Genomic DNA, 22339 nt, shown 5'->3' with positions numbered 1-22339 from the left:
GTAAAAAATAAAAAGTTGCCTTTACTGTTCTGGTGTTCTTAAAATGGTCTCAATGCAACTCTACATTTGTCCTCTGAAAGCTATTCTTATTGATCAAATGGAATCTCAAATGAGATTGATCAAGATAGGCACAGTGTCTGCTTATTATTAAAAAGTGGGAAGCTGTTGTCATCAAACCACTTTTCCTGTGTGCAGATTTGGTGCTTTAATCATTTCCTTATACTAATCTAAGTAATTTCTTTGAATTGTTTTTCTTTCTCTCTTCAGGTTTGCAATATCGTAGCTGGGCAGCGCTGCATTAAGAAACTCACTGACCTGCAGACGTCTACCATGATAAAGGTAAATACTTCATGTCTTTACAGAGACTTCTCTTTCATAGCGCTAGATAGAAGTCTGACAACAAATAATGCTGTTTAACTGATATTATGGCCCAATTGTGTATGCAATGTACCTGTAGCCAAAATCTAGTTATGTACATGTATGCCACCATGGCTGAGTGAGGAATATACTGCAGGTATTAGAACCTTCTGGCTTCTGACCGTCTTTCTTCAAATTCCAATCACAAATATCTTGATAATTAGACGGGCGATCGGTTTGTAAACGTCATGGGATTTCTGACTGACCTAAAGGTTTATAATCATGATTGCAGCATGAGCTAAATCCAGGATATTGTTCAGAATCTGAGGCAATGTTACCGAGTCACTTTAATGAAAAATCCTTCATGGTGCTGCAGAGATGCCAACTAGTACGGATTTCCCGTAATTTCTACGGGAAATCGGCCGATTACGGGCGGTACGATTTTCATACCATAAATTCCGGATTTTGCCGATTTTCAAAATTAGCACTTTAAGGTTTAGCACGTTTAAGGTTTAGCACGTACTTTTGACTATTGCAGCGCAGCCATCCTTGAATCCATGTATAGAAATCCCACAGGGCTTCCGATTGGACAATTTGTTATCTAGCACACCCCTTTCAGTGCATACATGTGCATACAACATGTGCTTCGCGAGCGGGGGCCGGGTGAAATACCTCTCCTGGCCGCGCCGCTACCGCCCGCCCATGCCCAGCGCCAGGCCTCGCTACGCTAGCACCGTGTACACTGTCGGATTTCTCACAGGCTGTCACATCGTTCGTCGATTTTCGTCGACAATCTGAACTCATGTTTGTTGGATTTAGATATCAATCATCATGTCTTCCACAACTAAGAAGCGTGGCAAGAAGTTACAGACTTTTAAAGAAGAATACAGTAAGAAATGGAAATGCATCGTGTAACACCAACTAATGAACAGGTAGACTATGTTACTTTTATTTAACTTGTTGTGCTATCGCGCTTGCCTGCGGGAGCTGCGCTTGCCAGCGTGCAGAAAAATTTGCGTCGCGCAGAAAATTACGGATTTTGTCTCCAAATTACGGATTTTTAGCCTTATGATTACGGATTTGTGCTCTGAAAGGTTGGCATCCCTGGTGCTGAAGATTATGTTATTATAATACACCTCCTTATTCCTCTGTTATTACCCTTGTTGTCTATACATTTGAAACAGAGTTTGTAGTAACTCATGGTGTCTTGTAGTGTTGTAGTTTTGAAGTGTGTAATGGATTTATCTCATACTCTGAGTTGTTATGAATATATTACCATGACAATATTATTCTGTAACATAATATTATTTCTTTTTCTTGTTGTTCTAACAGGCCACAGCCAGATCAGCCCCAGACAGAGAGAAAGAAATCAAAAGTCTGGTAAGACTTTCACAGTTCTACTACTATTTCTTTTTTTCCTGAATTTGATGGATATTGTTTTACAATGAACCTACAACTTCACGGTCGTATCAGGCTGACCTGAACTTGATAACTTGTGTTGTTTCTATTTGTGGAGGGTTCTCCTGGAGCTTGGGCCCTCAGTTTGTGAACTCACTAGTTTCTATGCAAGATTCAGCTGGAACACATACATGTACCTCAAGACGTTATTATTATGTGTTCTAAATGCAAACTAGATTCATTACCATATTAAATGATAATAATATTAATATCATGTTTGTTATAAGCCCAACTACTAGCAAATATACTCTACTGTTCTTAATACAATGTATTATATTATTTCTCTGGCTATCGCTGAGCCGCCATGATATTCCTAGTAAGAAATGTAAGACCAAAAAGCTAGTAACTTTGGAGTACAAGATTTAATCAATCCTTGTGTTTTTGCAAATTATTTGATATTTCCTGTTTTAGAGTTTCATACATACATATGTATTTCTTTCACTTTTTTCTTAACATTATTTTTGTTTTTTATGTCTTTTTTATTTTACACCAAAATACTTCAGGTTTCAGATCTTATGCCTAGACTTAAAGGGAACAAAATAGACCCAAATCCCTTTAAATTCTGAAATTGTACTTCATTTATTTTGTTTTGTGCAGGTACATAAAGCTGACTTCAACAATGACCAGTATGTAAGGCAGTTTGGCTTGAGTATTAGTAATGAGATGGTCACCATTGAAGGAAGAGTTCTACCTGCTCCGAAGATCCAATATGGAGGAAAGGTAAGGAAAACATGAACAACATAAACCAGGGATGCCAGTTTTCAGGCCATAATTTGGGTTTTTTGTAGCTCATCTAGATTATTTTCAGGCCCTCTGATCAATTCTATCTGAACTTGAGTCATCTAAAGTCATGAAGGCTTTTACATGGTTTTTACCTGAGCATAATCTGAAAAGTCAGAGAAATAGACAAGGGACTAAATAGTGGAAAATTTGAGTGTGCTTTAGGCTCTTTCTCCCATTTTGTATTCCTCACAATTCCAATAATCAAGTGCCTCACTTCTGAAGAGGCTTGCAGCAAGCAAAAGCTTAACACGTTATTTAGCTGGAAACCTTACTGATATTTTGAAAAGAAATTTATTGAAAGAAACCTGTTTAGTAAAATTATATATTCACTCATACTCACTGAAATTTATGTCTTTGCAGCTAAACAAGCCCCAGCAAGCCATCCCTAACCAGGGTGTGTGGGATATGAGAGGCAAACAGTTCCACTTTGGTGTTGAGATTGAAGTGTGGGCCATTGCCTGCTTTGCACCCCAGCATCAATGCAGGGAAGAAGCTCTCAGGTAAGTGCCTACCCATTCCCATTTTGATTTTGGTTTATTCAGGGCATGAATGTTGAATTTGGGCTCAACGTACTATAAGGCTATTTGCTTTTTTTTGTTGACCCCTCATTTTCATAATTTGTTTTGTCTAATTGCTCTGTATTGTTTTCTATTGATGATGCTTGGTTGTTTATATATAATACGTATGCTGTTTTTATGAAGAATGAAAATTAAGACAAAACTGAACTGAACTGAAATGTATTGCTTCCGAAAGGCCATGATACCGCTGTTATGGTGGTAATGTGTGAAGCAGTGTGCAAGTAAATAGGTCACAAATTGTTTCGGTGAAAAAGGGGATCCCCACACAGAGAATTGCAATTCATCTGAACTAATCGCAAGTCCTCCAACCTCCAAGCAATCTATTATCTCTTTGTTAAATACTTGTGAGTGATATCAATGATCAATCGCAAAGTTTATACGACAGGGCCCTGTTCATAACTTGATGCTTCTTTTGTCTGTGGTGTGTTTTTAGGAATTTCACACTCCAGCTTCAGAAGATCTCCAATGACGCCGGCATGCCTATCAAGTGGCAACCGTGCTTCTGCAAGTACGCCGTGGGCGCCGATCAGGTGGAACCCATGTTCAGGCACCTCAAGAAGATGTGGCCCAAACTCCAGCTCATCATCGTCGTTCTGCCGGGCAAGACACCCGTCTATGGTGAGTAGTGTGTGAAGCAAGTCAGAAGGGAATTGCCTTTTACAGCGAAACCTGTATATAAAGATGGCTCAAGGAAAACATGAAAATGTTGTCATTATATCCAGGTCGCTAAAGCATGTTTGACTGTACTTGTAAATGCGATAGTAATGCATTTTTAAAACCTTTTTAATGTACATTATCTTGTATAGTTTTTTACACTCCATTTTACATGCATTATATTGCTGATGCAATTTGTATCAATGTTGTGTTTTAATTTGCTGTCAAGCATGCACAAGTCAGTCTATGTACTGCCAGTCATGTTTCAATAAACCTTTTTGAATTAAATTGTCACCTGACCTTCGATCTCATGACCTTTGGATCACATGACCCTTGATTATTCATTTCTGGTTCAAATCACAGATACAATGCAAAAAATTATAATTTTGTTTTTAAGTTTACAACAAACAGTACTGATGATACTGGGAAGTTTGTTTCCTTTGGCTACTTATTCAGCAACTTTTACCAAGCTTTACCCTGAAAAGAAATGAGGGCCTGGGGAGCCATCGCAAATACATCAGGAGGGCAGATACTGCTCATGTTAGGTGCATCAAATTCCTATTATCTTGCTATTTACTATCTAAAATCCACTCAAATCAAAGAAATTTTACCTAAAAGTGTAAGGGTCGTACCAAAACTGCACATTGGATTTAACCCACCATCAAAACCTCCAAAAAATTGAATCATGGCATCCTTCCTGATAATATTCTTTCGGTCTTTTCCACAGCTGAAGTGAAGCGAGTTGGTGACACTCTGCTGGGTATAGCCACACAGTGTGTACAGGTCAAGAATGTGAACAGAACCACGGCACAAACCCTCTCCAATCTCTGCCTCAAGATCAACGTCAAGCTGGGAGGAGTCAACAACATCCTGGCCCCTAACATCAGGTAAGCGACAGAAGGAGCAACTCACAAATCTTCTCCAAAAGAGAGCAATATTTCAGATTGATTCCAAATAGCATTGGTATGATTTGGATTTTGATTAACAAGCATGTTTGTTTCATTTCCTTATATTGTTTCTAAGGTTTTGAGGGCTTATGAGATGCAAACCTGTTTTGAAAGCAAACTGACATTTAACTGGAAGTATGATCATTTCAAATATTGTTTAATTAATCTATTTGTTCATTCTAGCACTTTTTAATATATTTAATATCTTGGTAAATGAAAACTATTTCATATGCATGTAGATACTCCTGTTGAAAGTAGAGGTCTTAAAGTTTCACATGTCAGGTATTCAATTCTCAGAATCGTTATTAAGTTTAGCTAGTACATCTATAACTATATAGTTACTATTTCTTTTAAATTGTGTATACTTAATGAAATGAAAGTGTAGATGAGAATGGTTTGCATATTCAGCTCACTACTGGCAAACTCTTTGCTCTGCTTTCCCGATATTTCTCGTGAAAATGTCTGTCCAGGCCGCGCATCTTTGGAGCACCAGTCGTATTTATGGGAGCCGACATTACGCACCCGCCGGCAGGAGACAATTCAAAACCGTCTATCGCCGCTGTAAGTTATTGGTATATGGTATATTTTGTATGCATCATGCCCATTTTTGTTTGTTCCAATCCCATCCACGAACCTCCCATTTTATCTCAAAACTCAGACCCCGCATATTTAGCGAGCCTGTCATCTTTTGCGGAGCTGACGTTACGCATCCCCCAGCCGGTGATGATAAGAAACCTTCTATCGCGGCTGTAAGTCATCTGTGTGCGTTTATTTGAGTCTAACCTACTCCTTACACAGCTGCACATTGGGGACATATTCTTATTAACATCTCATCAATCTTTTATTTTGCTTGTTCTCTCTGTGTGTGGAGGGTGGGTGAATGTGTGGATGTGTTTATGAGAATGTCTTTGTTTTCTCTTTGTCTCATTGTGTGTTCATAAATATATCTCTCTCTCTCTCTCTCTCTCTCTCTCTCTCTTTCTCTTGTATACATATGCAGGTGTGTGCTCGTTTAAGTGTATGTCTCTCTTTTTGTCACTCTCTCGCTCTGTCCATCTGTCCCTGTTTCTTCTTACTCCCTGTGATGTGTGGGTATGTTTCTGTGCATGTTGTTTCTCTGTCTTTCTCTCTATCCTGCTGTTTTTAAGTGAATGTCTCTATCTCTATTTAATATCTGTGTTTGTGATTGTCTCTCTTTCACACACTTTCTCCCTCTGTCCATCTTTCTCTCTTTCCCTCCCTTTCTGATTTCTGCTGAGGCAGGGTTGTGTGTATGAGTGTTTGGGTGACTGTATTTCTCCATCTCTCATCGTGTTGATGTCTCTGTCTGTCTCTATCTTTTTCTTTCTGTATATACATATCTGTGTATGTACTTTTTCTCTAGGATTGTCTCTTATGTTGCTGTGTTTCTCTTTAAAACAATTTGGTTTAAAATATTTAAAATATTTTGTGTGTTGTCTATTTTTGTGTTTGTTGCTCTCTCATCGTGTATTCTCTTTCTCATGATCTAATATTCTCCTCTCTATCTCTCTATTTCTATTTTACTCTCTCTCTCTCTCTCTCTCTCTCTCTTACTCTCACTGACAGTCTCTTAATCCCCCCTTATGAGTTTGAATATGGATTTAAGTCTATTTTAACCCTTATCCACCCTCCCTTTCTCAGGGACCCAAACATACAACGCAGAAACACACTTACTTCAAAACTGCATTTTTTGGTTGTTGCTTATTTCATACTTTATTTTACTTTAAATCACAAAATTAGCCAATCATGCATTAATACAAAAGTAGATTTAGCAAAGTAATGACCACTACCATTGGCAGCAAGTGGAAGACCAAATCAGTGAATTCGCTAACGGCACAAAATTATTAGACGAGCATGGCTTTGTTAAGTGTTAAGATTTATCCTCTCTGTTTTATTTTATCTTTTTATTATTGTTTTGGGTCGGTGAGAAAATGAGCATGAATCAGTCCTGTTAACCTTTTGGAGCTCTGTAGATTTTATCTCAGAAAGTTCTTTTACTAAAATTCAGTTTGGATATGACAGGCAATACATAAACAGTATTGCAAGGATATAGATTGTTATACCCCTATAGTAATGATGTGTCTTACCCCGTTAGGATAAGAAGGAAAAAGCACAGCAGCAGCATAGATTTAGGATTACTGTCGATGCTCGTCATCCAATCAGAGCTGATCAATTTGACAAATTTTAGACAAATTGCTTTTTAGGTTTACCAATATTTTACATAGTCCAGGGGGTGTTTCACAAAGATCCTAAGTTGTACTTATCTCTAAGTTGAATTTAAAATCATGGAAAGCTGTGAAAATATTTTGTAAAAGTTATTTTAAAAGGCATAAAATGTTGATTTGAATCATTTATATTTTCTATTATTATAGGAGATTTCATGTTCTTGATGTGGAATTTATGAAAAGTCTAAAATACTTCAAATTTTGCTTTTTAATATATTTCATTTTAAGGCCACAAATGGCTCTCCATCATTTTTAAGTCCAACTTAGAGTTAAGTTCGACTTAGAATCTTTGTGAAACACCCCCCTGGCCATATAGCCACAAAGTTAAGCATTTTCCTCTCTGGACACAACAGGTTGTGGGAAGTATGGACGGCCATCCTAGCCGTTACTGCGCAAGTGTCCGCATTCAGACTCACCGTGTCGAGATCATCCAGGACCTGCAGGCCATGGTCAAGGAGCTGCTCGTTGAGTTCTACAAGTCGACCAGGTACAAGCCAGCCAGGATCATCATGTACAGGGATGGGGTCAGCGAAGGTCAATTCTTACAGGTGAGTATCGGACTAGACTGCCGCACTGCGCCATGCATAGGTCTGACTTTGCAACCAAAAAGCGAATTAAAACTTGACGTGATAAACCACCGTTAAAAAAATACAGCAGCATTACATTGCTTGTAAATGAAATGACAGGCAATAAGAGTTATTTCATTTCGCTACGGTTATCTAATAAATGAATGTCCATTTGTGTACATGCCGAATATTATTGTAATGGAAACCAAAAAAATTGCCTTTTCAGGCAGGTGGTCTTTGTTTGCAGGTTTATTTTACTAGAGTTTTCAGTGAGAAATGAAGTTCAAGAGATACAAATTTTTTTTTTTTTTTTTTTTTTTTGGGGGGGGGGGGGGGGGGGGGGTTAGTTAAAAATTGTCTTGTTATCTTTCCTTCTACACATGGGGGGGGGGGGGTTCTTTGATATATGCTCATTGAACAAATTACTCTAAGTCTGTGGAGGGCAATATCATTATTTAGAACTTCAAAGTGGGAGATAATGATGAAATGCTGTTAAGTTCATGTCAAAAACTTTCTATGAAATGTTACACATGTGACTATTAAAGAATGACTCAGTTGGGGTTTCTTTAGTAGGTTTGACTGTACTTGTCATTTTAAAATATAACGTCACTTTTATTTTAGGTTCTAGCCAATGAGATGAACGCTATCAGAGATGCCTGCAGGTCACTGGAGGAAGGTTACGAGCCTGGTATCACGTTCATTGTGGTGCAGAAGAGACATCATACCAGGCTCTTCTGTGCTGAGAGAAGAGAACAGGTAAGTGGAAAGATAAGGGATGGATGGATGGATTGAGGGAGGGATGGAAGAAAGGATAGGAATGATACAATGTTTAGTGACGTATACATCTAAATTGCAAATAGAAGAGAATAAGAAAGTGGAAAGGTTGAGGGATAGATAGATAGGTGGAATAATAGCATTAAGGGTTGATGATATAAGTCTTGAGTGAGTCAATATGATAATAATAGTAGGTTTTTGTATAGCGCTAATGTCTGTCAGACTTGCTCTGCGATTATTACCCCGGCTTTAGCAAGGCTGCCATTACGGTGCTCTAGCATTTCAAGGAATGAATCCCTGCCAGGTACCCGCCCATTTACTTCACCTGGGTCGAGTCTGGCAAATGTAGATTAATGACTTGCTAAAGGACATTAGTGCCTAGCTTTAGCTTCAGCACCCGTTAACAGTGCACAGTGCCTTTCAAGGAATAATCCTACCAGGTACCCATTTACCTCACCTGGGTTGAGTGTGGCAAATGTAGATTAATGTCTTACCAAAGGAAATCAGTGCCACGTTGGGACTCAAACCGTGGACCTGAGTGATGGTATTGCATTGTTCTTTACATAGAAATAAATCAAGGTATTATATCATGGATGAAAGATGGAAGATGGAAGGTAGATAAAAGAAAAGATCTCACTTCTCTATAATTCCTCCCCTTTCACTCTCTTTCTATATGTCTCTCCCCCAAACTCTTCCTCTTCCCCTCTCTCTCTCTCTCTCACTCTCTCTCTGTTTCTCTCTCTCTCTCTCTGTTTTTGTATGTCTCATTGTTGTTGTCTTTAATCTCTCTATAGATTGGAAGGAGTGGTAACATCCCAGCAGGTACTACAGTAGACAGCGGCATCACCCATCCTCTAGAATATGACTTCTACCTGTGCAGTCACGCTGGTATTCAGGTACGGCAGTCCCAGGGCCATGATAGTTTCGTCTACAATTCTAAACTATTTCTGGTTACAATAACAATATGGTGGAATTTTCAAGTGCAATTCTTTTCCTGTATTGTTCTGCATAGGAATATGTATAAAGTATGTGAAAGCTCATAAATTGTTTTCACCCTTTCAAGAACTAAACCTTCTCTTGAAGGGATCTTTTGAATATTTGATGTACCAAGTACTCATGATAATAGAGCTGCATGTAGTAAACTATTGTTCTTTAAAGGTAGCAGTTCGGCACATCGTGCACCAGAGAATATTTTGCACAATATACATAACATGGATTCAGAATTTTGTGTTGTTACAAGGAAAACTGCTTCTTTAAAGATAGAAATGACTTGAGGAATTTGAAACAGTATCTGATCCATCCCTGGATTGTTAAAGGTAAAGACCAGTATTGGAAACGCCCCAATTTCAAAAAATGAAATGGAAGCTCTTATTACCAATCATGTGAAAGAACATGTTTTGAATAATACATGATGATACAAATTTTGCCGGGAAACCGCCTACTAATTGATAAATTTGGTAAATTACTTTATCTATTGGTGTGTGAGAGATAAAAATGCATGTGTGCGTAGTCCCATGTACATCTTTCTGTGTACAGTGCTTGTAACTTTATGAAGACTGGGCCAAATTTTTTATTATTTTGATGATTCCAGAACCTTGCAGTACATCTATGCTAGATGATCAACCTTTTCTGATCGATTTCACAACGTTTCTTTCACAATGCAATCGCATGACCATAACTGGTCTGTATCTTTAAGAGATCTTGCAGAGTCCAACATTCTTTCTTTCTTCTCTCCAGGGCACCAGTCGTCCCTCTCACTACCACGTCCTCTGGGACGACAACGGTTTCAAGGCTGACGAACTCCAGTGTCTAACCTACCAGCTGTGCCACACCTACGTACGCTGCACCCGTAGCGTGTCCATCCCCGCCCCCGCCTACTACGCCCACCTGGTGGCCTTCCGTGCCAGATACCATCTGGTAGAGAAGGACCACGATAGATATGACCATGACAGGTAGGGTGCATAGTGCTGCTTCCATGCCGCATGTCAAACTCATGCATGCGATTTGGCTGCGTTGAGTTGATCACCTTCTGAATATCAATCTAGGCTTGTTGCTTTAATATCGTCAAACCCCAGCGAAATCAAATCAGTGTATCGAAGTGAAATCCATGGTAGTTTAATGATTTCAAACAAATATACAGGAAAAATGCAAAAGAAGAATCCAGAGCGTATCTTCATGAAAGCTATTGATTCATTTTATATGTAATTTTAGGCTAAGGCTATGGTTCATTGCTATATAGATAACCAAACCAAAAATTATTGAGTATAGCTCGATATCTGAAGTATAATTTGCTTTGGGATTACAAATGTACTTGTATGTTTAGCAAGTAGTTTTGATTTCAGAACAAGCAACCACCAAATTTCCAAGTCATATATTCAGATTTTCTTGTTGTTGTTTTGTATGGTTGTAATTAAATATAAGATTGATGAAATTTTACAATATATTGGAATTAAAGTCATCTTTAGAAGTTCATTTGGATTTCAGATACAAATTTTTCCCATTTAAAATCATAGCTTAGGTCCATACCTAAAGATCACAGTTATAGATGTTCAGAAGATGATCAATTTGCATGATATAATATGTCATGTTTAATTCAATTTTTGTTGATTTTGATTTGAATCATACCATTGTGCATGTGATTTCTATGAAAAATGTACTTTTAAAAAACAGAAAGCAAATTAAAGCTTGTGTAAGTGAGTAAAATGCTCCCATCAAAAGTAATAATTTTGAAAGAAACCACTGTCTATTATTGAGCAGCTAGCTATGAATCTCCATTACTCCCAAAACACCCTGCTCCTTGCTTCAGCATCAAGAAACAAGCATTAAGAGGAACGTAGGGGAGGAGGAGGGGGGGGGGGGTAGAGGGAGGGGCCCCTTGTCATTACCTATGTATTGTCAACATTTTCTGATTGGGCTAATCAAGAGTGCAGGTATGAAATCTGTGAAACTTTATGTGTGATTAAGATGTTATGGTATTTTTTAATTAATTTTAAAATCCTTAATGACTTTCTTGCATTTTCCCCTGTTTTGAATACTTACAAAAGTTCCCTTTTGCCATGATTGATGCTATACATCTTATTTCAGAATATCAGTGCCAAATAATATTCCCAGTTGAACATGAAAAAATAAATACCTATTAAAATCCTTCATAACTCTAAAGGAGTTATTCGATGGATGAAACAAAATCTATGTGACTAGTCAGTGGGGTACAATGTAGGCTGTTTGATATGTGGCTAAAATTTGAGAATATTTGCCAAAGGGGATTCCATGGTTGTCATTAGTAATTTGCATACTGAGCCACCCTTTTCACTGAAAGTACTCTTTATATTATCTGCATGATTTTCGGCTAACCGTTTTCCAAACTCCCAATCTGTTCATCATCTCCCATGTAAAAGGTATGTGTAAAAAAAAAAGCAGACCAATTAAGCAAACAACCCTGAAGCCACAAACTGCCCCCCCCCCCCCAAGCCTCTCTCTGATAAAGCCTCTATTTAGTTATAAATGCCAATTCCACTCCAAGAAATACTTGTCAGGTTGATCAAAGACAAGTGTGAGAAACTCTAGAAGTGGTAGAAAGCTCAAATGATGGATTCATAGAAAATTATGGATATTGCCTTGCATTGAGCAAGATACAAAGAGGAGGGTTTTAGGAACAGTCGTTGACTTACGATCTTTGCTCTGATTAAATAGTGGATAAGTATTTGATTGAAGCAAATAACTAAGCAGACGAGTTTTAGGTTTCAAATCTAATTGAAATGCATGTAGAATGACGGTGAAGTAATCTTTAAAGGGCAATCCAACCTCTCTCAAAAGTTGACTTGGGTGAATGCCCAAAAATCAGAGAAACAGATTGGTGAAATTTTGAATGAAATTGGACAAACAGTAAGAGAGTTATGAGGGGTTTTTAAAAGTTGTATAGTAATCACTATACATGTGGGAAATTTCAATTTGGTAAATTATCCATTTGACTGTGACATGTTTTGGGATAACTTTGGTATTAGAGTACATTTAAAAAAAAGGTCCTGCATAGTTGTAAATTTTGGATTAAAAATTAATTCATTTTTATGTTGAAACAAATGAAAAAGTTGTCTACATTTACGTCACATCAACATTACTAATTTACCAATTAAAAAAATACCCTTTTCCATTACAACTTTCAAAAATTTGTACCACTTATATTACTTTGTCCAATTTAATCCGGTTTCACCATTCTACTTCACTGATTTTTGTGCTCTCCTTCAGAGCAACTTGCTATTAAAGATGTTCATGTGTGGGTATATACCGGTAGTCGTTCATGAAGTAGGCAACTTGGCGACCGCTTCATAACACTGAGCCAACAGGTAGTATGCTGCCCTCTATATACCCACGCATGAGCAACTTTAAGGTTGGATTTCCTTTTAATGGGTTGATTTCCGAAATGACATAAAACTATTTCCCCCTCTCCCTTGATTTCATTTTGACTGAATTTTATGTTTTACTTCCTGCAGTGTCATATCCAGTGCAAACAGCAAGTGAGTGCATAAAATATTGCTTGTTTCCTCACGTTTGATCAATGGTGCTCCACCCTCTCATTTCAAACTAACCTTTCATTTTTTAAAGCTAATATTCATCTCATACATGTATATTCCGTACAGTTGGATTAATGCTTGTTTTTTCCATACCATTGCACTGTTATTTATGTTGATGTGTTTTCATATCATTTGCATCTTGGCTTGTTCTCATTTTATAACAACTCTAACCTTTCTCACAAGTATGATTTTTTTTGGACAATCTTTTGAAGCGTTGTGATTTTCAAAGGAGTGGGGGGATATAGAGCAGAGAGCAATATACATGTACATATAGCTCAGGACAATTTGTAGAGAGCTCTTTTAAAACACAGAAACATGCTCTGAAAAATATATAAATATATACCGGGTATACAGTTAACAACTCAATTATTCATACCCCTTGTAAATTTAATGTTTTTTGTGTTTTTCGTATCTAAAATCAAAGGTATACTGGCTGATTTAGGGCCTTTGTTGAATACTTTTAGATGTAAGCTTTAAAATGTCATATTCTCCAGACATTGAATCAGGAAAAATCATATCTTTACATACATAAACAATTGAAAAATTTGGTAGAGGTATGAATAATTTAGTTGTCAACTGTATATATGTAACGTGTTATAAGGATATTCTTGTATGGTTTTTAAGATCTGTTCAGGCGCTATCATCCTCTAATAATAGAAATTATGTCCCCTGGTACATGGGATAAAGAAATGTGTTTTACAACCATATATGTCGTGGACCAAAAGCATTTAGAATGTCCGATACAGAATGTTTTAAAATTGCCAGGTGGTGGAACATCAGGTTGTTGGACAAAAGAGCTTGGAATATAGATAAATCAAATAAAGAGATGAACCAAATAAGTATTTGTGTCATGAATATACTTTGAATTGTTTGGAAGGATAAAGAGACACAGGGTCTGCACAAATTTGGAGGAATATAGGGATGATCAAATTAAATAGAAGATACATGGGTCTGAAAAGGATTGACATGAAGAAGTCTTACACTACATGAAGAACTATTTAAACATAATTATCTCGATTAGATTTTAAACATGTCTTTTTTTACAAAGTTAATTGTGTTATTATTAATACATTCCCATTAGGTTACTTAGTAGTACTTCCAGTATTGGTAGCATTTTGTTACTTTTTGTTGGCTTTCTCATGCTTTGTAACCCCTTTCTCTTTCATAAACTTTATGAACAATTTTAAACAGTTTTCAAAAATGGTCCATTGATTCATTGTTGAATTAGGCAGTAATATTTCACATGTGTAACAATGCATTTGTAACAAAACAGTTGTACCAATGCATCACTAATTTATGAAAAAACTCATTATTATTCTTGACGCAATATATCAATTCCATTGTTGCATTGGCTACCTTTGGAAAGGGTTAAAGGAAAAAGAAAAGAAAAATGCAAGTTTATTTTGAAAAAGTTGTATTTTCTTCTTGAAACAGAGAGACATGTAGACTCGTCTTTCACCTATGCTTATGATGAGCCAGAAAGCCCAAATAGTTTGCATTTATTTCCTGAGCAGCCGAAAAAAAATTGATGAACTTAACATGTCCATTTACTAGAGCCCTTATTTACATGTACCTATGTGTTTGGAATAATATGTGTGGAATATTCATTACTACTTGATAACAGGTCAAGTTGTTGTCCTTTTCTCTTCTAAAACTTCCAAGGATTTCCTGTTGGCTTTTCCTATCTGATATTTACAGCCTTATTTCACTTACTTCATGTTGCTGTGTCTTATCATGTACTCATTGTTAGAGAAGTAGATGAGTAGAAATAGAGCTAGAACCATAGTACACTAATTGTAGAACATTTACAGTTACATTTGCATTTAATATATATTTTCTTTCTCTTGGTAGTATAGTTTATGGTGTTTGATGTGTAGACAGAAATATATATATATATATATATATATATAGGACGGGTTCTTTGAAATTTATTTATTTCTGGCAACGTACCATTACATGCAATGTGATGTTTGAAAACAGGAATTTGAATCTGTAAGTTCGTATTCTATATGAAGTTAAACCCATGCTGAGTTTAAGCTTTCTAACAAGGGTTTTCTCTTTATAAAAAAAGATTTCCCCTTTATTCACATCGAGTTTGGTGCTCTAGTTTAGGTTTAATTAATCCAGACCAAAGTATGTGTGTAGTATAGGGGGGGGGGGGGGGCATGATATTGTAGGGAGTGCAATTTTAGGATCGGTGGTGAGGTTAAAATCAGAAAGTGGCAATGTACAAGAAAGTAACCAATCTTGACTTCAATAGGCTTGTATGTTATTGAAGACCAACTCTTTTTTTATGGGATGAAAGTTAAATTTAAATGGGAATGACTGAATCGATGATCTTTATTGGAGAAATATGTGGTACTTTAATATTTACTATCATGTCTTATCATGGCTAGCTAACCATAGTAGTATGGTTAATGATCAGCATTCCCTGTAATGCGTATACTGGTACATGAAGGTGTGGGGTCAGGATGCTTGTGTATGAAATGGGACAATCTGTTAGGTTTTTCTGAACACATTTTCCAGCAACATAGACCAATCTGGCACATTCTCAGCAACATTTACCAATCTTATATATTCTCCAGCAACATTCATCGTTTGCTATATATTGCCAGAGATAGAGGGTCATGTTTAGTGTTACCATTGGAAATTTTAGTTTAGGTTAGCGTTAGCCTAAAGTATAGTGTTCGGTCCATTGTTGAAAGTAGGACTATGGTGACCAGGCCTTAAATTTCAATATTTTTAGGACAAGGCCACTTTTCTGTAGGGCACATTCCTATATTACAGCACAAATAGGAAGAATTGGAAAGGACACAACAAATCTCTAAGGCCAATGAGAGGGGCATCTAAGACCATGGCCTTGGTGGCCTTGGATTAATTAAAGCCCTGGGTGACGTTTGCTCACAGCATTATTTTGTTAAGAGGAACAGCGTTAAGGTTAGTAGTAAAATCAGGTTTTATTTAAAGTTTAGGTTTTATTCAGGGTTAGTTTTAGTCCCAGTTTGAAGTTAGGAATGTGGACAGTGTAGGCACTAGGCAATTTACTGCCAATTTTTTTTTCGCCAGAGTATGTATCATAGAATCTTTATTACAGGCTCTTTGATACATCTTCTTCTTTAATACTGTTTGCTACATGTTTATAATTCTTTGTTTTGAATCCATTGTGAAGTTGCTAGCTTAGTTCCTGTAGTTATACCATTGCTATTAGTCATTTTCAAGTAGAGTTGCAAAACCAGCATTTGGACATAAGATTTAGACATAATTTTTGTTTGAATGATTGTCATCCTATTTCCCCTTTTTGCTATTCAAAATAAACATGATCTATAGTATCTTTGTTTATCTCTCTGTCACAATGGAAATGGGATTTTGTTGCAAGTTCTGAGGACTTTCTAATGTTATAATTCTGGGGTCGTATTTTGGAAACTAAGGTACCGTCTATGTTAGTGAAAAGTATGTTTATTGTCATATTAACACATTGAAATGGCTCAGAATAACATTCATTATTTGTGCTTGCACAAACAACACTCTGAACTACATATACGCAATTGCAGTCAGCCATGCGCAAAAATTAACCAGTAACTTGCCTATAAGGCCTAAAAAAAAAGAAGATGTTGTATTGCTATTTAGGCGCCAAAACATGGGTCGGTCGTTTGAACTCTTGTTGTTTTTTTTTAACTTTTTTTTTCTCCTTCCCTCTTTGGGCTGATATTTCTCAGCTTTGAATGCCTTAATATTTTCTTTCTCTAAAAAATATAGTTTTCAGAGTACCACCCCTGTTTTCCATGCCACACCCAGTGATTACAACGATTGTTATTCCTCTTCTTTTGCTCAAACAGTGGGGGAGACGGAAGCCACCACGGACGTGACGGCTACGGACGCACCCCCAAGGAGATGTCTGCTGCCATCAAGGTTCATGACGATACACTCAAGGTCATGTACTTCGCTTAGGTGTCAAAGGTCAGAGGTCAGATGTCAGAGAGAGAATCCATGGTCAAGTTAAGAAATCAGAGAATAATAACCTAAGGAAAAGAGCAACATCTAGAAAGTTGGCCCGGAAATATCTGCACCGAAGAATTAGTGTGACATCAAGGTTGCCAGCAGTCATTCATTGCAACAAATCTAATGGGAAATCACAGAAAAGATCATGTAACGAAAAACGTACTGGCTCAGTTTTCTATCCGCTGTCTCCTTGAGCTTACATCTTAACCATTGGTAGCTTTGAAATTAATTTCAAGGAAACCAAACTTTCGGAAAGACATTTTTAGAGGATATGGCCATGTAGTAAAATGATTTCAGGCATTGAAAGTTCTTGTTGCTAGATCATTGAATTATCTTTTTTATATATTAGTCGGGGGAAAAAACATCATCTCAACAAACAGTTTCCATTGGTTTGCATTTTAACTTCCAATCATTGTGGGATTGTGTTTATTTTGAGAATGAGTTGAAATCATTGAGCTTATCAAGATACTAATTTCATTGTCACATAACAACTTTGTTAAAATGCGTGTTGATAATGGTTATAGTAATGATTATGTATTTAATGTAGATACTATTTCTCTCCTCGATCTATTTTTCATCACTCTCTCTTACCTTTAATAGAGTAGTTGTCCACATAAATGTGTGAACATCATACAATTAATGTCTTGTGGAATATCTATGAAGTGCTGAATTTGTGTTCAATGCAGTATATCAACCACTGACCAAAATGGACCAGAAATTTGCCAGATTGATGATTACTGTTACTCAAGAAATAACTATGAATCGGATTTGACAGTTTGGAATCTAAGGCGTTGTATAGTGTGTGATGGTTATATTAAACCCAAATCATTGAATGCTTTCATTATCCTAATAAGCACAAACTATTGTAATAAGACATTGAATAACAAACTTTTGATCTTCCAATGAAATTCTACGAGTAGAAGAAACATCAAATATGAGTTTAGAAAAAAAATGTTGATTAGCTTTCATCCAGTCAGTGGCCTTAGCAGCTGAACATCTGGGACCTGTTTCACAAAGCCTTTTTTCAATGACAAACTACATAAATCAGTGACAAATCTGCTGATGACCAATCAGAAGCAAGGATTTCACTAGCTTATAACAAAAAACTGTCATTTGTCACTGATGACAAGTTTTGTGAAACGCCCCCCAGATATAAAGTTGAGAATTTAAGAAGTTTAATTTCTTTTTGATTCTCATCTGACTACCGGTAAGGCTCAATACCCTTTTGTATATATAAACATGTTTGCCCCAAAGTGTCATAAATGGTATTTTTATTGTTTTTTCTTCAGCGTGGGACATTATTTGTGTAATTTTAATCGTGGAAATGTGTTTTTTATGTGAGAATGGTACTAGTACAGAACCTCTGTCAGATTAAGCAACATATATCTCCCGGTTGTAATCGTTGGTCAGAATAGCGAATTAAAAATGGTATCATGGATTGTAGTGTCAGGTTTTAAAAAAAAGAAATGTTTGAGATATGATACTTATATTCTGATCAATATTCATTAGAAATGCAGAAATGTATTGAATAATTAAGATCACATAGATTATTGTTTCCTGGCAGTCCGAAGTTTTATGTATAGAAGCAGATGGGATGAAGGTAACACTTTCTGTTTGCTGTATTGTCTTTTTGCAATATAGCAAATCCTCAATTTATGTCAATAATGGATGAATTTCATACCATGAAATTTATTCATGCTATGATGATTTATATTTTGATACAATACATGAAATGGCACAAACATTGAATAACATTAAAATGGAACTTGCCGAGCACAAATTACTGTAACTTTCTTTCAGTCGCATGTTTTAGAGAAGAAAAAAAGAGAAAAGTGTTTCCAACATGCATGACTTTTTCCAATTCAAGTACCTTTTTTTTCTTTACACATTGTTCGCCTCATTCTGTTAGCCTTCACAAGTATATTGAATATGGTTATTTTCACATTTTATGTCATGAGCTTGAATTATTCCATTTATACTCTTAAAGCATGAAAACGTGAGAACAAAAACAAGCTATGTGGACAGCTATCTTGAATCGGGTGTTTTCCAGGTATTTTTCTTTTAATAGATAATATAAATGTAAGACTTGTATCTAAATGTCTTCAATTGTATAATGTTCAATCTCCTCTTCAAATTTATACTTCTTTCCCACCCACTCATCTCCCTTTACTAGTGTAAGATGATAATGGATGGACTAGTTTGGAATGTAGTTTATTTAGTGCAAAATACAGTAATGTGTGTGACCATCTTGTTTGTTTTTTCTTCTTTTCCACAATTTGTGTGTTTTGAGCATTCATTCTGGTTGTAATCGGTAAAATGATACTGCCATGTGCTAAAATGTCGAAGTGATGATATCCAAAACAAAGTGATTCATATTATCCATCTATAAATTTCTCAGATATCCTATAGCTTTGAAAATAACTGCAGGATTAATATTGGTTAGAGTTTGCGTTTTCCACTAGATGATTTAGCTTGGTAATTAATGATGTAGGTGCTAGGTATTGGTAAAGATCTTGTTAGCTCAGACTCCAAATTTTACTATTTGCCTGTTTTCATAAATGCAGACCGAGTTAGACCTGGTTTAACATAGTCCCCTGTTTAGAGTGCGAAGTGTTGTCCTCTTTATTCTGGTAAAATTTCTGTAATTTTGTAACAAAATGATTATACAACATAATCAAGGTATGAAATGAAAATGAATATTTGATTTCATAATCACAAGTTTTTTGCTTGTTCATTTGGTTACAGAATTATGAATTAATTAAGAGGTTGACAATTGGCTTTCCAAGTCGGTGGACTAATTCCACCCACCTAGGCGGTTTGTCCAAGTTTATGGATATTGAACGTTGACTTTGTACCATGTGATTCTTCATGTACATTTTGTACTGACACAGTTCACCAAATCAATGCATTTACCAAAATGTATATAACATGCCGATCCTATTTGCACATCTGCTGTAACGAGAAGCATTATCAGATTTTGTATCGCTTCTACCAATCCACTTTTCCATTCATGTCACGACTACCAATGCACTTGTACATTTATTTAGGCAAGAACCGTACTGCTTTAGATCTAGCTGGCCGCTCTGTCCATTTCACAATTACAAAGAGCACAAATTTTTAATTTGCCATTGAAGGGTGAAGTTATGCATCGTTTTGTTTTGAAAAAGCAATATTTTATACCTTGATTTTAAGCTATTATATACTTAAGAACATTTCAAGCGTAGATATTCATGTTTTTTTTTTTTAGAACGCGCATTCACTGCTGTATAAAGTAGCAAGTATGTTACCATTTTAGGTTGCTCAAATCACTAAGAGATTCCTGGTTTGATTGGATAGCTTTGATCTTATTCTTCCTTATTCTCTCTGTTTAGTATAGTGTACATGTTAATTCAGAATCTGTAATTATGAGCAGTACATAACACAGAGTATTTTATACCATCTTTGTGTGTTTGAAATTGTGAGGTATACTGAAATATATGCAGTACATCACACAAGCGACGTAACTAACAAGAGAAATAATATTCTACTTCTGTTTTTCAGAGATTAGTAAGTATTGTAAGATCACAGGTAGCTACATGAAACTGCACAAAAAAAAAAGAATTGTACAATTGTAATCTACGCTGTTTTTTGATATGTAAATGGTAACTCACTTTCATGCTGTTGTAAATAGTCTTATTTTCTAATGGAATAAACACGGGATGTAATCATGTTGAAGTGGAATTTTGTTGACACCATTATATGCCTATTTGTAGTCACTCTAGTGAGGAGAAGGAAGCATAGAAGATAGAGAATATAGTTTTAGTAGAGTTGATTTATTATAAAGTGCTTTGATGCCTAACATCTTCATTGGATGAGTACCTTTATTTTAAATTATTTATCTAATGATCGATGATAGTTTGAGAGTGGAAAGTTTGAGAGACATAATATTTCCTAGTATAATGTATTTAGCAGGAGTAGAGGGGGTAGCTTGCCAAGCACATGTTACCCTAACTTTTTATTTTACATATACTCCTTGCTTTAATATGTGAGATTGCCCTGTTCTGATAGGAGCTTTGTTCCCACTGCTACAAAAGCCTTGTTGAAGAGATCGTTTTGAGGGGTCTACACTACGTTTTGTCTGAAGCATGTTCCTATTTCTGCATCCAAAGTGAGCCTAGCCGTAGTTGTAAGGGTTACATGTATGATCGTCTTTAACGAGAGCAGGCCTGCTGCTAGCTGTTAATCATGGTGGCTCATATGCTGTCACTGTTGGATCTACGACATGTGCTGAATTGCGAGATCTCTTCTTGCACCCGGCCAGGAAACCTGGCATGCAATCTGTAGAGATCTTGCAACTTGGGGATTATTCAGCGTTAAAATGAGGGCAGTGTTGGTCGCTTATGATCAGAGCCATCTATACACAGAGTTTGGCCAACCTAGTTTGAGTTGGACACAATATGGCAACTACTGCTTTGTTGGGCAAGCACAAAACAAAAGAATATACGCCATGTTGTTACCCAGTAAAATAAAGTTGGCCAAACTCTGTGTATAGATGGCTCTGCTTGTGATTAAAGGCAAAGTTATGGTTGGGTTGTGAAAATATGGTAGCTTGTGAAAATTGAATAACAAACCAAAACGTACAAAACGTGTTTCTCCGTATAGCAAGCTTAAGTGGGAACGCCCCTGATCAATCTGTCTGTAGATAGAATAACAATAGCCAATATTTTGATATGTACCAAAGAGTTATGTAATCAATCACAAGGTCTTTCTCCTGCATAACCTTTGACATACATTACAAGCAGCCATTCCATGAAAACGCTTAAAAGATGGAATCTGAAGAAGAAAAAACGGATTAAATGGTGCATTTATAATGTGGCATTAATTGTTAATAGTAGAGAAAGTTTGCTTTAGCTTTAACTCGTAGATACCAATGCGGTGTGTAGAGATTTTGAGGTATGATTTGCTGTACATTTATATTTGTGATATTGGTGCAAGATTTCATTTAACACCCTATTTAGAGGGCACCTGGTTCTAGTTACATTCACATCTACGGGTGTATTGATCCTCGATTTTGTTTTTGCTTAGATCGATTACCTCCCATTATACATTGTAGCTCACACGTTTGCTTACTCAGTGAGTTGTGCGTACCCATAGACCCTTGCTGCTAATTGTCTTCTTATAGCACAATGACGCTGCATAAGCACATCATAAATTTTTGCAGGGTTTTTATAAATTATGGATTGTACTATACTTGTGCCATTCGTGAGTGAGTCTTTATTTTTGAACCTGTGTGAGTTTTTTTTTATTGTTTATCTAATACTAGTATTCCATTTATAGTCGGAATGAATGTCCAGTTTTTGTGATATAATAACCCAGTAGGCACTGAAATTTCCCTGGATTAAATCGTATAAAATCAATGCTTAACATGTT

General features: G+C 36.3%; 1 protein-coding gene across 2 annotated transcripts in view; it reads left to right on the top strand.

Annotated features, from left to right (window-relative positions):
* ago1 (argonaute 1) overlaps positions 1-20650 on the top strand; it is a 30804-nt gene extending 10154 nt beyond the window's left edge. The window contains exons 10-22 of one of the 2 annotated variants that reach the window (XM_030973675.1): positions 268-339; positions 1690-1737; positions 2413-2535; positions 2959-3098; positions 3610-3794; positions 4558-4717; positions 5248-5338; positions 7377-7571; positions 8211-8345; positions 9158-9259; positions 10101-10315; positions 12851-12874; positions 16768-20650. In XM_030973675.1, the coding sequence (XP_030829535.1) occupies positions 268-339; positions 1690-1737; positions 2413-2535; positions 2959-3098; positions 3610-3794; positions 4558-4717; positions 5248-5338; positions 7377-7571; positions 8211-8345; positions 9158-9259; positions 10101-10315; positions 12851-12874; positions 16768-16879 (1602 nt within the window). In that variant the 3' untranslated portion in view covers positions 16880-20650. 2 annotated transcript variants of the gene reach the window in all.
* The last annotated feature ends 1689 nt before the right edge of the window (positions 20651-22339 follow it).

Source organism: Strongylocentrotus purpuratus, unplaced genomic scaffold (assembly GCF_000002235.5).
Source record: "Strongylocentrotus purpuratus isolate Spur 01 unplaced genomic scaffold, Spur_5.0 spur5_scaffold_7, whole genome shotgun sequence".
NCBI lineage: Eukaryota > Metazoa > Echinodermata > Echinoidea > Camarodonta > Strongylocentrotidae > Strongylocentrotus > Strongylocentrotus purpuratus.
This window is presented reverse-complemented; position numbering and strand designations above follow the sequence as displayed.